Consider the following 14,873-nt stretch of genomic DNA (forward strand, 5'->3'; position numbering starts at 1 on the left):
AGCTGGTTTTTGTTTGGTTTTAATTAAGGAAACATTTTATTATTGGTGCAGTTACACTTATCAGACAAATAAAATCACCATGCTGACCGGCTGAATCATAAGTTAACCAAACAAACATTCAAATGACGCATTAAGGTAAAGAAATAAATCATCATTAAATGTGCCGGTTAGTGAATCTTTTATCTCATCATGTGTTAATGAAATGGTGGGTGTGCACGCTCTGAAAATAAGAAATATGAGGAATCACAAGAGAAAAATAAGATGAAAAACTGAATTTTTAAATGAAATCACCCAATGTTATTCAGTGTACAAACATCTCAATGCACAAGTCAGTGTTCCACTTTAACTGTTGACCTGAAGACATCAAAATGTGGGACAGAAGAACACACAGCGCAGGCAGCCATGTAACTTCAGAGCTGAGAGAATGACGACCGTTATGTTTTACTCGAGTCGACGGCTGCGCATGTTGTCATGAGAGCAGCAAAACCCTCCAGTGAAGAGACACGGCGCACATTTTTCAGACACCTGTCGAACAAGCGAAAGAACAACGCAGCATCTTCAGCTTTGACTCAGCAGCTGAAGATGCTTCGTACAGTTCTGTACGAAGCGTTTGCTGTTGTCTGGGGTGTTTCTAGCAGACTATTTCTTGGCTTCCAGCACAAAACCCTTGTCCAACAGCAAATTGACATTTTCACACCAGATGTAAAACGTAAAAGTGAGCTTTTGGGGTGCGAGTAGGTGTCGAGCTGTTGCCCCCGTTCCTAGATTTTGCGCTAAGCTGAGCTAACCAGCTGTTCACTTCATATTTAATGGACAGATATGAGAGTGGTATTTATCTTGTGGAACTCGGTGCCAAAAAGCGAGTAAGAAGCAGCAGTTTTTCTCACCTTCGTGTTTAATAGTTAAATCCCATCAGACAGCAGAACAAACCCTGTGTCACGTCAGTCAGACTCTGATCCTTCATCACAAAAAGTCTGTTCTGTCCTCTTCTCAGTCTGAAACAGCCATTTAACAGTCAGTAAACTGTCCTTTACGTCTGCTCGGTCCCTGGTGAAATCATTGGCAGCAGCCAATCAGGAGACAGTGTCAGTGTCCATATCGTCAGTGTCGTCGCCCTCTGAGCGGCAGATCTCCTCCAATGCCAGCTCTGACAGACAGGAAATAGGAAGCGGAAAACAATTTGTCTGTTTACTTCACAGTTCTGACCGATGTTATAATATACAGCCAAATGCATCATTTTTGGTACAGCAGAGGACATTTGAGGACCAGAAATTTGCATATTCACAAAAGCAGATATTCTTTTTAAATGGAGAGAGCACCAGAGTGACATAGGCACCTACAAAGAGTGTTGCATTGTGGGTCGTTTGTAGCCTTAATGTAGATGGCTAGCAAGTTTCTTCAAGTCCATTTCTACTGTGTGCTTTCGAGAGTCAGTCCTAAAAGAGTTATCTGTGCAACATGTTTGGAGGAATTAAAGGAAAATGAGTCAAAAGCATCTCCTGACGTCTTCACCGCAGAAACAGGCCGGGGACCAGACCATCTGTCAAACAAGACTCAGTGCTGTCCACAGAAATCTAACTGCTACTGATCATATTTGACCATTTCAAGAGCCTGAGAGGAGAAATGTAACCAACAGAGACGATGTTCTGATTTGATGGGAGTATTTCTTGTTTCATTTTTATACAGAAAAGGCTTGAGGGTTGAGTTTGGCTGAGATGAAAACCTGCAGACTGCTGGCTGTCCACAGTGCACAGCTGGACACTCCTGAGCTGGAGAGTACATTTCCAACAACTGCCAACAACAGCGCTGCGGTTATGAGTCTCAAAACGTCCAGTATTTAATTTCACAAAACCCTGTGTGTCTGTGTGTGTGTGTGCGTGCGTGCGTGCGTGCGTACCTTCGCTCTCGCTCAGCTCGGGGATCTTCCTCAGCGTGTCTCGTACAGCAGGTATCACCTGGTCGTACATGTGCAGCAGCGGCCTGCAGCTCTCTGAGAAGCTGCTGTGATGCAGCAGCAGCCAGTGCAGCAGCAGCAGACACTCTCTGAGCAGCGACGCCGCCGCGCTGCGCCACCATGGCAACGAGGGGGCGGGGCACCGCTGCAGGGGCTCTGTGGGCTCCTGAGAACCACGAAGATCCAACCACTGACGATGGAAAACAATCACCACCGTCTGAACCAACTGACAAAGAGAGAAAGACTTGAGGTTTGTGCAGAAAGGTGCGACACAAAGTCTAGTGTCACTGCATGGAGAGAGAGCAGAGGGTCGGAGAGTTTTACCTCAGTGTAACACTGACAGGCGCTTTGACGGCTGGTGGTCCAGCTCTCTGCTCTCTGAGTCATCAGTCTGCTCAGCAAACGAACCACCTGAAACACAGACACAACAAAAACCCAAAACAGAAAAGTACTGTAATCAAACAATCGATAGCTTCATTCGCCCCCGGTGGGATGCATATACTAAGCATACACAAAGCACACGACACATGAATACAACGCTAAGAACAAAAACCATGAATACACTCAGTCAGTGAAAAGAATAAAAAACCAGCATAGTGCAAATAACTACGTTTTCCTCGTAGACTTTAGGAGGGAGACGGCAGAGGGTACAAAGAAGCAAGGTCTCAAATAAAAGCTGTTTTCACATATTAGCTGCTGCCAGCACAAACAAATCAAGGCTGAGCCTGTATTCAAACACTGAGGGGAGGAACTATGTGTTCTATAATGGTTTAAATGATGAATTTAGTACCAATTCCAGCAGTACAACAGTCATGTCATACTAGTAATACTGCTTTCATTAATACATTCATTCTGTCCCTTTTTTAGCTGCTGTCAGTGAAACTCAACACTTGTACACCACATTTATCAAGATGACAAGTAAGCATGGAGGATGTTTGAGTGTCAATCAACAGGAGCAATTCAGAACAGAGAATTATTAACAGCCCACTACTCTCAGAGGAAGGGTGTCACAGTGCTTCAAATGCTTATTGGACCATTTTACAGCATGTTTTTTGTTTATTACAAACAGTCTGACACTGAGACCACTGCACACAGTGGCCGGTCAGGCACATGGAGGTGTGAAAGTATTCAGGCTATGAACATCTCTTCTTTAATTGTTCACACCACTACTTCTGTGAAAAACACTATGAATTTCTGTGAAAACACTCTCAAAGTGTGCACCATTATCCTGATTTGGTACAATTTATGGTGCTGAGATTACAGGGACACACAAAAGACACAGAGTTGTAAGAGAGAGATCATGGAGACAGTCAGAGGCCATGAGCACGGCAGAGATTCAGAACAGGTGGAAACACTCCGACTTTAGACGTGGTCAGACCACACAAGACAGTTTATTTGAAACACGAGACCAGAACAAAACCTGCTGTTATCCATCTACACCCCCTGTAGGCTGTAGGACTGTGTGTGTGTGTGTGTGTCTCACCTGCAGGTCCAGCTCAATCCAGTCTGTGTGTGTGGCCCGCTTGTCTGTTCTGGTTCTGATAAACTGGAACAACTTCAGGAAAACACACGGGTCTACAGAAGACAAAAACTAAATCAAACACTGCTGCAGTGAAACCCTGTGGAGCAGAAACGTAAAGGTAAACGATGCAGAAACTGTTGGTTACCGTTTGTAAACAACATTCAAACCCGGCCCCTCCTCCCTGGCTCCACGCCTCCAGAAGTGGACCCCCCACACCCCAGAGCACTAACAGGCCAGTGTATCACCTGCAGTGTCATATACCTACGTAAGACAGCGACAGCAGTGTCCCTGACTGCCTGCAGGAAAGTGAATGATGAGGTGGCAAATACTTCATTAAAAATCATGTTTGTGTGTCATTAGCATTGTTTATATATATATATATGTATGTATGAACAAACAGCTACATTAATCGCTGGATTACTGGCTCTAATTACGCTTCGAGCTTAGCCATTAATTAGCAGACAATAGCCATGTGTCATGACACTAATGTAATCACGATGGCCAGTAATCTGTGGCGTTACAGACAGCAGTCAACATGAGATAAGCGTGCACAGACAGGAGAATTCAGCAGAGCTTCCTGAGCTGCAGGCACAGATTACAGCGTCAGCCTGGCTGCTACCTTTTTATGAAGTCCTGACCTCACCTACGCACTGTGATTGGCTGGGGGATACACACCCACACAAACTTCCCAACCACAGTGAAATAAGAAGAACATAAGGAAACGCAGGCAGCAGATAATCACACTGCCACACCCTTCTTGACGGTCTTCAGGGATCATTTTTTCAGAACATCCAGTATAGTTTACCCTTAAATAATTAAGTGAAAATAAAATAGTGATAAAGATAAGCATTGCAGTGAACATTAAAGAGCGGGTCCTTAGTGTATAAATGACATTAAATTACAGAGGAGTTGAATTCACTGCAGTAACGGCGCCGCAGCAAAGGGCGGAGCCTCACCGTGCTGTGAGCAGAGCTGCTGGGCCAGCGTCTGGTGGTCGGACATGGACATGAGGACGGACACACATCCTGAAGCTGTCTGCAGCCTGCAGTCTGCTGACAAACACACACACAGCACCTGCAACACACACTGCAACCTGAGAGAGAGAGAGAGAGAGAGAGAGAGAGAGAGAGAGAGAGAGAGAGAGAGAGAGAGAGAGAGTAATTAATTATCAGTCAACAGTAAAAAGATTATTTAATCATTTCAGTCACTTCTGCAGTAAAAACTGAACGCTGTCCAGAAGCTGCTCTTTTGTTCTCTGAATCTCTTTTTTCTCAGACGCTGCCATGAGTCTTGATACAAACTGCACTGATCAGGTTCTAAGGGTTAATCCCTGTCTGCTGTAACTAATCCATTTTTAAACACATCAGTTCATTTCCAGAACCTTCTGCATGTGATCTTCAGAAAGTTCGCCCGCAGTTCATATTTCATCAGTCATTTCTCCGGTCTGTTACATCACCGCACTGACTGTAAATTGCTGCAGATAGTTTACAGATATTGCATAACCACTGACAGTCAGTGGAAAATCCACACATACACACACACACACACACACTCCCTGCTGAGCCACTCCTCTACCCCCAGTAATCCTGCCAGGTGAGTGTTGCATCATAAGAGTGAGCGTGTGTGCAAGTGTGTGTGTCTTTCCAATGTAATCAGAGGAGTCCAAAAAAGAAAGATTGGTGCTAAATGCTGCCTCAGAGTGGGTGAAGTTTGTAATCACACCTTTAAGTGTGTGTGTGTTTACCTGTCAGCGTGTGTGTGTGGAGTCCTCTCAATGAGGACACACAGGGTCTTCATAGCGTTGAGGACAAGCTCGTCCCTCCGTGAGCCACCGCCGAGCCCCGCTTCACACAGCCGCAACACTGACTGCAGCAATGCATTGTGGGAGCACTGATCCACACCTGCAGCAGAGTGCTCGGCCTGAGACCAGCAGGAGAGAGAGGAGGATTTCAATCCAATGTTTTTATCTAAGTGAAAAATCCCTCCAGTGCGTGTGTGTGTGTGTGTGTGTGTGTGTACCTTCTCGTCTCGACTCTCCTTTAACAATACAGCCTCCACCACCTGGGAGCATCACAGAGGTCAAAGGTCAGAAAATACTTAACAAGCAGATGATCAATCGCTCTGTGTATGAACACCCGATCATTACTAAGATCACACCATACCAAACCTGAACTGTGATTTCAACAAGGACAGACACACTTACTCTTTGTGGACAAAGCCCACATCACAAAAGAAGTTACAGGTGATAGTGATGGAAAGAGTGAGCACGACATCCTCTGATATTTGTCTGGCTTTGAGTCATTACTGGTGTCTGTAGTATTACTGTGGTGTCATTACCTCGTCACTGTGGGCCAGCACCAGACAGAGGAGCCTCAGAGCAGCCAAACCAGTGTCCTCCACGCTGAAACCAGTCAAACCAGCCTCCTCCAGTCTCCTTAGTCCAGCAGCGGGAGCAGCATGGCCTGCAGGGAGCGAGCTGGCAGCAGCAGAGTCTGAGCCACCGGCAGAGGTGGAGCGGAGCAAGTCCAGAGCCTGACAGAGCCGAGACAGGTGAAGGTCCAACAGAGGGAGGAGGAGGGCAGCTCCGGGACACGACCTACACAAACAAACACAGGCACGCACCCGCACACACACACAAACACACAAGAAGAGGAATTAAGTTTTTTGTGCTTAAATGAGCGTTAGTTTCCCAAATCACGCTAAAAGTCTGTCAGTGATTCTCAAACTGAGAATCTGGTTTTGACAATGGTTATAATATTCATTGTTTATTTCTTCAGTTGACATGTGTTTGATAAAATTTGATATAAAAATGCAGTTCCTGGAATCTCCTGATTATCTACATGAACTCGTGGACTCATGGTGCTGCTGTTACAAAGTTTGGCCAAAAGAGGGCTGTCGTCCACAGACCTGTTCAGCTTTGGCTGAGCGTTGTTGTTCTGGATGTTGTCAGTGAGCAGCAGATATCAGAGTTAGTAAAGGTTCAGCAGAGCAGCTGTAGACTCTCAGTCCAGCAATCTACCTTTTGTTTCTGCTGCTGGCTGCAGCTTCTGGTCGGCTCTGACTCAGCATGTTTAGTCCAGTTACAGCCAGACTCTGGACTGGACTCAGAGCAGCTGTGGGAGCTCCACCTTCAGCACCACTGACTGCAGCATCAGAGTGGAGCAGAAAACCTGCTGACAGCCCACTGAAATCATAACACACAACAAAACACTGCATCAGTCCAGCTCCTTTGTGCTCGAGAGGCAATGATTACGACAAGTAGTGCTACAACCACCACCGCTGCTGCTCCTGTTTAAACATTTATCACGACTCCAACTCAACTCAAAATTGTGTTCATGAAGTTTTAAAATGACAAATGATATGGCATTAGAAGTTATTTTCTAATACAGAGCTTTCTCCCTTTAAGGATTGCGCTTTTGTGGATTTGGCGACACTATGTGGTGACTGGGGTGAAGTGGATGCATTAAGCCACTTCAACATGACACCGTAATGTTTGATTGAAAATCTTACGGGTTATTATTGTCATATATGCATGTGTAGACTTAAATACAAGATGTCCAAAGTCAGCCTGGTGTGCCGGCCTTAGGAACAAAGGATCCCGTCTTTTTATCAGCATGATGTATTTACTCGTCAACTTCATAAAACCACTTTCAATGAGCACGAAATCTTTTGTTTGATCTGTTTGTCACTTGACTAAAGTAGCTGGAGGTTAATTACCCTGCTCAAGGGCACTTCAGTAGTGCTAATGAGGGAGCATTAAGTGATGCTTGTTCACTTCCCGACCCAGATTTATTCCACAGCAGGCATTGAACCAATATCTGTTTCCCTCTGAGGTCACTGCTGTAAACACTTCACCCTCTAAGACATATGACTGCATTACCTTCCATGCTGTCATGGTTACAGTGCAGCGTGTTTACCTGGATGTCAGGTGGATGTCAGTCATACTCATAGACAGCAGGTGAGAGAGGCTGAGGCTGCTGGGAGACAAAGGCTGCTGCAGCAACAACCCCAACAGGACGCCACCTGGTGGACAACACAGAGCCACACACACAGACAGTTTCCATGAAGCCATCAGACGTGAGGGAGAGTAAACAAACAAACAAAAGAAAAAAAAGCCTCAGACATTCTGATTTTTAGTCTCTTATAAGGGTTAAACTCCAAAAGCAGCTCACATCTTTCCAGTCATTGTGGAAAGATCTGGCTTCTGGTTTGAACAACCAGGCTATTTCTTATTGCAATGCTTCACCCCCATTGCATAACCAGCGTAATGATGCACACTACACACAGACACACGGACAGACTGACCTCGGTGCTGCAGGTGCACAGGTCTGACGGACAGGAAGGGGTCTGGCCGAGACACTTCCTGCCTGTCACCAGATCTGCTGCTGGACGTCCCTCTGTCCCCACCATCTCTCCGTGTCTTCCTCGGAGTCTTCACTGGTGTTGTTCTGGATGGGACGTGGGCTCCAAATGTCTCCTTGGTGATGAAACCATTTTCTGTTGGAGAGGGGGAGCTGCTGCCACCCCCATGATGTAAGTGGGCAAGATTGCTCAGTACTTTAGGACTGAGAGGAGAGAGAAAGAGAAAGAGAGAAGAGCCAATCAGAACAGAGATGAGCAGACGACAATCATTCTGACAGTTATATGGGCCATTTCTCAATACCAAGTATGCCAAGTTCGGGCTTACGAACTTGGCAGTTCGGACTTAGCAAGTTCGACTTGGGAGTACAGTCTCTCCAGGACGGGAGGACGCAGGACCGTCATTCTGCAATTGGGACAGCAGCGTACTTGATGACGTTAGCAGGACGACACATCTCCGAAAACTTTGGAGCAAATTTTAAACTATGCGCTATTGTGATGAATCGACCACAGATTTTAAGTTTTTACATCCACTTTCTCACATAAAATAATCTTTAAACCACATTCCGTACTACTAAAACAGCAGTATTTCCAAACTTGTAACTTATAGTTGAGTCCTCTCCTCCGGCATCGTTGCGACGAAATGCATTCTGGGATACGTGGTTGCCCCAAGTCCGCACAAGTCACCATCTGATGCATACTCGATAAAGTGGGAGGGGCAAGAACACATCCGGGTATTTGAGTGTACTTGTCGAGATGCGGACTTGAGAATTGGAACAGTACTTGGACTCAGAGTGATGACGTTCCTCAAGTACACAAGAACACAAGTACAGAGAAGAACGCATATTGAGAAACGGCCATGCTCACTCGTGAGTCACAGCTGCAACTGTTCCACGACAGTGTGACCTCTGACCTTTGACCCCTTCATAAAATAACAGACTTCCTTTAGGTTTTGTTTTGCTTTTCTGAACTCCTCAAACTCTCAGTAATTTTCACAGTGTGCCTGTCTGACTCTGACCTCTACATAACGTCTTAGGATGTTTTGTTTTGTGCCACCAACAGTTCCAAACCCGACGATATTCAGTTTACAAAGATGAAAGAAATATATCTTCACACATTTAACGGATCACCAAACCTGTTGTAATATTGACTGACCTGTTTCTAGGCAGTGGAGAGGCCATCTTGTTTCTGTCTGAACTGTGCAGTTTGGTCTTCATCTCATTGATCTCTGCTTCTTTAAACTGCAGTTCTGACTGCAAAGATTGAACCTGAACAACATATCATTGTCATGTTATTCTGAGCATTGAATGTACTTTATGTACATACGTGTGTGTGTGTGAGTGTGTTTCAGCTCCTCACCTTCCTGTTGAGCTCCTTCTCTCTGTCGCTCTGCGCCCTCTGTCTCTCAGTCTCCAGCAGGATCTGGCTCTGCTTCTGAGCCTCCTTCTCCTGCTGAACTGTTTTCAGGGAGTCCCTCAGGACCCGGATCTCCCCGCTCTTCAACACAATCTCCTCCTCCACCTCCTTCAGCTAAAGCATACACATTCACAAATTAAGAGAATTCAACGTCAGTCAGTATAATGAACTGCTGTCTGCTTCTTTCATAATTTATTAAAAAGCCTTTATTACTGCTTTGTAGCTTTCAGTGACTTAAAACCACTTTACAAGAGCCCTGCTCAACAAAGACACGAGGATACAGAAAACTTAATAATTAATAACTTAATAACAAAATAATTTATTCATGCTAGAATCTCATGTGCGAATGCAACACTGAACGCGCTGTTCGACTCTGATTATGTGGTTCTGTTAACTGCGCTGATCCTCCAGGATGTTTTGTTCTAAATCTGCCCTGCTGATCTTTTGTCTGTTGGATGTTGTGAAGTTTCATAAAGGGAAAAACCAGCGAGTCTCACCTTCCTCTTCAGCTCTGCATGCTGAGCTTCCAGCAGACTGTAGGAGTCGTCTCTATCTGACCCAAACTGCTGCCTCTTACCTGAACAAATGAAACAACAGAACTTTGTCACAATATTCAACACAAAAACTATCATCAACTGTATTAGCTGTCTGACCTTCACTTTGACGTCTGCTAGTTAAACACTACGGTCATTCTGCAGGCTTTGTGAGCACCAGTAGAGGTGTATCAATACATCTTGGTACAGTGTACAATAATGCAGAAATATGCACAAGTTCCCATATGACAGTATGTGCACTGACTGTGACAACACACAGACTAGAAATTAGCCCTTGGTCACAAAAAATAAAGACAGAAAAAAAGAAACGTAGCTTCCTAAACATTGACTGAGATGAACAGTTGTTGATCTGAACTCACTGAGAAGCTCTCTGCTTGGTATCCCAGCATTCCCTCTGCTGCTGCTGCTGCTGAACTCAAACACGTTCTCTCTGTTGTGATTGGTTGTGGCTCTGCTCTGTTTGCTTTGCCCTGCAGAAGGCAGCCAGGTGGACCCATGGGCCAGCTCTGTTGGTTTGGTTCCTGGTTTAGACCCAAGCCCAGATGCAGTGGCTGAGGTGATAGCCTGCGAAGCAATGATGTCAATTTCATTTAAGTCGTCCTGGGTGAAGTCGTCGTCATCTCCAAATGGGTCATCAAAGGCCATCACTGTCGCTACATCGTGGTTCAGGCTTCGGAGGCGCTTGGTGGGAGGGCAGTTCATCCTGCTGGGGAGAAAGAAGGAGGGTAACCAACGACACACAACTGCTGGTCTCCAGTGTTGTTGGTGCAGCATCAGGACCTGTATTCATGAAGGGTTTCATAGCAGGAAATTGATTCTAGCTGGCCAAAAATTTTACTTTGTGATGCAACTTTAAGTTGTACAAGATGCAACTAAAAGTACAAATGAGAAAGAAAAATGTTTCAGTTTTAGGATGACAAATATAGATTTTATGACATCTCCACAGATTGTCATCTCTTCATATTTAATCTTATATTATTAAACATATTTCTGCTATTTTTCAAAAAGCTTCTCAATCTGACTTCCTACTTTTTATTGTTTGCCTCACAAGTCAAAGTTCGACCATTCCACCATACAGGTGACTGCTCATCAACAGCAGGTTTCAAGGCTCTGACAGTTAATGTTCATGGAGACGCACTGAAGCCAGTAGCTACTGCTGAGACGGAAGGGACGCAATCTGGACCTGATGAGTTTAGTAGAAGCACATCGAGAATGGAAACGTGTGTGTGAACACAGCAGCGATGCTGTCTAACTTTGTTCAGGCCAAAGTGGCAGCGGGTTGTTCGTTTCTCACTACACTAAAACTTCTAAACATGCCTGCCATTAGTTTTTTAGGAAGGCGTCTCACATTAACGTTACTTGCTCTGGATTTCCTGTTTTACCTTACCTGGTCTCCCGGTGGTCCGCTGCTGTCGCTCCTGTTAGCCACAAATACAATGCTAACTAGATAACTAATTTAGCTAGCTGTGATTCCGGTGGAGCCTGCTAAGCTAACACAGCTCACTTCGTCACACCACCATTTAATTGTCTGTTAGCATTTCATGAACGCGACGTTAGAGGTGTCTGATGACGGAGGTCGTTCAGGCGGTGCCTCAGCACCAAATTAAACGGTGAAATGGGTTAAACGTTTTCCAGAAACGACACACCGTGAAGTTACACAAGTCAGGATAAAATGTGTGCGAGTCAGGTTTTCAACCCGCTGCAGTGCATAATAATCTGACCAATCAGAGCGCGCTGCTCTGACAGTCTGACCAATCATAGGCGACCATGCGCTGGACGGGTTGCTGTACGGGTCCCAGTTCGAGACAAACTGTACTAAGCCCGCGAAAAAAAAGGGCGAAAGAAATTCTAAAAGGAGCAGATGTTTTGAAAGAAACATCGGCATTAGGGGAGCTGTTTTATTTCCTTGCAGTATTACATTACATATTTGATATCAGGTGTGGAGCAACTTCTTGGGCTCTCTGCTGGCCAGTTACACCTTTCAGTGAACCAGTGTCTGAGAATTGAGTGACAGGACTGATAGACCTCTCATGCATAGTTAATACACAGCTGCTGTCAGCATGCAACAACCTCACCTTAGTACAGAAACTGGATACAGCTGGGATCAACTGGCCTGGCTCTGTCCAAAGGGAACAAACTCCACCCATCAACACCTCTAAAACTCACCAATGAACACATTACTTTTCATAAGGCTCTGATATTTGACTTTTACTTTTTTTTAATTTTTTCTATGACATAGCAACATGTTCACGCTCCACATAACCAAGAGGCCATGCCTTACATACAATCATCTGCTCCACGTATCCCCCAGGCCTCAGCATGTTAATTTTGCTTGGATAAAGGGCTGTACAAGAATTTGGGGGTACACTTACTCTTTAATTGCTCTGAGCTCATAGTAATAAAGTGAGTCAGATGAGTGTGTCAACATTTTATTGGCCCTCTTTTCTCTCACCTGAGTTTGGCAGCTTGGACAGTCAGATGACATATTCACAGAGATTTTGGCGATCAAGTCAAACTGAAACTGTAAATTTGCAGGGACAAAAATGTCATTTTAAAGAGTGTGTGTGTGTGTGTGTGTGTGTGTGGGGGGGGGGTTCCTGCATCCTCTGTGGAAATGATCATGCACGTGTTAAGAACAAACAAAATTACAGGTCCAGCGTGTAGGATTTAGTGGCATCCAGTGGTGAGGTTGCAGATTGCAACCAACTTCATATCTGGCATCACTCCTCCCTTCCAAGTGTCCATGAAAATCTATGGTGGCTGTGAGACTAGTGAAAAATGCTGAAGACACTCTTTAAAGCCAGTGTTTAGTTTTGCTGGGCTACTGTAGAAATATGATGGTGCAACATGGCAGACTTGATGGAAGAGGACCCCCTGCCTCTGTACATATAAAGAGCTCCTTCTACAGGAAAGAAAAAACAATTCTCATTTTCTGGTGATTATATGCTGATGAGGACATGCTTATTCCATTTCTGCCAATAACTGCACCCTTGTAACTCCTGCCATGTTGGTGGTCTGACATTAGCTGCCACAGCCTTTATCCACATCTTATTTCAAAGGATGGTGGATGTTAACATGAATCCCTGTATGTACACTGCCTTCATATAGAAGCTTCTTGTGGCTTCTCAGCAACAGCAAGTGTGCTTTCCATTTTTAGATACAGACAGGTCTGTGTGTCACAGCTAAGGCTCTACAGTGTGTGTGTGTGTGTATGTAACTCTGACACATGCTCCCTCTCTCCCCCTCTCTCTCTTACGCCTCCATACTTCAGTACAGAAATGGCAGAGCTCAGCGAAAGGCATCCAGATGCACCCATCACCATCATCATCATCATCATCATCATCAAGACACACACGCACACAATCATCACTAACATCTGCACCACCACAGTATCACTGGCATCATCGGTATTCTGCATCGTTATGGGTCCCCTCTGCACAGATTGAGCTCTTCATGTCTTCAAAAGATAATTCAGCGACACACGCACATATATTTGGCAGGCGAGCTGGTTACCATAACAACCAAACAGTCAAAGCAGGGTCACTGAGTGAATCAGATGAAATGAAGCCTACATACATGTGTATACGTGTGCTACTGCAGAGCAGAGGAGTGACTGTAACTCTCAAATGAAGGTTTCTGATTCTGTCCATTGTGGATTCGAGACATCTCTGACTGTCCTCTCAGGAACGATTGGCCAGTGGTCTGGCTGCTACTACAACCAGACTGCCAGAGAGCTGTCCCTTGTGATGTCATATTCATAAACCTTTCTCAACTGGGAGTCACCAAGTTATTTTATTTGGCATTTATGCTTTATTTAGACAGTGACAGCTGGAGAGAGATTGGAAAAGCAGGGGAGGTAGAGGATGACATGCAGCAAAGGGCCCAGGCTGGGATCAAACCCAACGTACAGGCGAGCTACCCCAAACTGAGCAAGTTTAACAAAGGACTTGAAACTCCTGAGACCACATACTCAGCCCCGCGCCCCTATGTTACTGTTGCTACGCTTGGAGCAGAAGGCAACAGCAGTGATTGTAAATGTCATAATGAGAGGAGTATTTTCTGTTCTCTCACAGGCAGCGTGCTGGTCAGGTCATTACTGTGGTAGAAGGAGGGTATTTTTTTAAAACCTCCTTCACTTCAATCAAACCAGGAGCCCTTTCATAAAACTAGTTGATTTTTTTTTAACTTTATTTCTATAGCACTTTTCATACATAATAAAATGCAACACAAAGTGCTTCACGAGAGTTAAAAACAATATAAATTAAAATAGAACAATAAAAACCCATCCCTCCCACCCTCCATATGTACAAACACCCACCCTCAACCACGCACGCACGCACGCACGCACGCACGCACGCACGCACACACGCAGCACAGGGGGCACCCGCACCTGGTGCCCACCCAACCCTGACAAACCGGTGGACCCCCACACCAAGGTAGGGAGACCCCCACCAGCCGGGCCAAAGGGGCCCAAGGACAGCACCCCCGGCACATCTCTCAGTGTGGAGGACCTGCCAAGGAAACACTGGAATTAGAAAATAAACATTTAAAAGAAGAAAAGCTCATAAGATAATAAGTAACGTAGAAAAATAGGGTAAAATAATACAGAATATAGAACAGCAAAATAAAAGGCATCAACATAAGATAAATGATAAAATGTAATAAGATTTTAAAGGTCAGCTAAAAGCCTGATTAAAAAGGTGCATTTTTAACCTTCTTTTAAAAATATCAACAGTCTCTGCAGTCCTGAGGCTCTCTGGCAGGCTGTTCCACAGGTGAGGAGCATAGTGGCTAAATGTCGCCTCACCGTGGGTTTTTGTTCTGGCTTTTGGTACGGATAAAAGGCTGGTGCTGGAGGACCTCAGGGTCCGCGAGGGTTGATATGGTAAAAGCAGGTCAGATAAATAAGAGGGCGCAAGGCCGGTGAGACATTTAAAAACTAGTAAAAGAACCTTAAAATCGATCCTGAAGTGGACAGGGAGCCAATGCAGCAACTGTAAAACCGGTGTAATGTGGGCCCACCCCCTGGTCTTCGTCAGCACGCGTGCAGCTGAGCTTTGCAGTAATT

General features: G+C 45.1%; 1 protein-coding gene across 1 annotated transcript; it reads right to left on the bottom strand.

Annotated features, from left to right (window-relative positions):
* Nucleotides 1-11: 11 nt before the first annotated feature.
* On the bottom strand, nt 12-11,515 carry atrip (ATR interacting protein). Its single transcript, XM_070959603.1, has 16 exons — nt 11,193-11,515; nt 10,165-10,508; nt 9,749-9,828; nt 9,195-9,365; nt 8,991-9,103; nt 7,782-8,041; nt 7,394-7,499; nt 6,496-6,660; nt 5,814-6,072; nt 5,496-5,537; nt 5,221-5,396; nt 4,433-4,569; nt 3,438-3,529; nt 2,279-2,365; nt 1,898-2,180; nt 12-1,147 (listed from the first exon to the last, which is right to left on the bottom strand). Exons 2-16 carry the CDS (start codon nt 10,505-10,507, stop codon nt 1,074-1,076), a joined length of 2,388 nt encoding a protein of 795 aa, XP_070815704.1. The 5' UTR covers nt 10,508; nt 11,193-11,515; the 3' UTR covers nt 12-1,073.
* Nucleotides 11,516-14,873: the final 3,358 nt, after the last annotated feature.

Source organism: Chaetodon trifascialis, chromosome 3 (assembly GCF_039877785.1).
Source record: "Chaetodon trifascialis isolate fChaTrf1 chromosome 3, fChaTrf1.hap1, whole genome shotgun sequence".
Lineage (NCBI taxonomy): Eukaryota > Metazoa > Chordata > Actinopteri > Chaetodontiformes > Chaetodontidae > Chaetodon > Chaetodon trifascialis.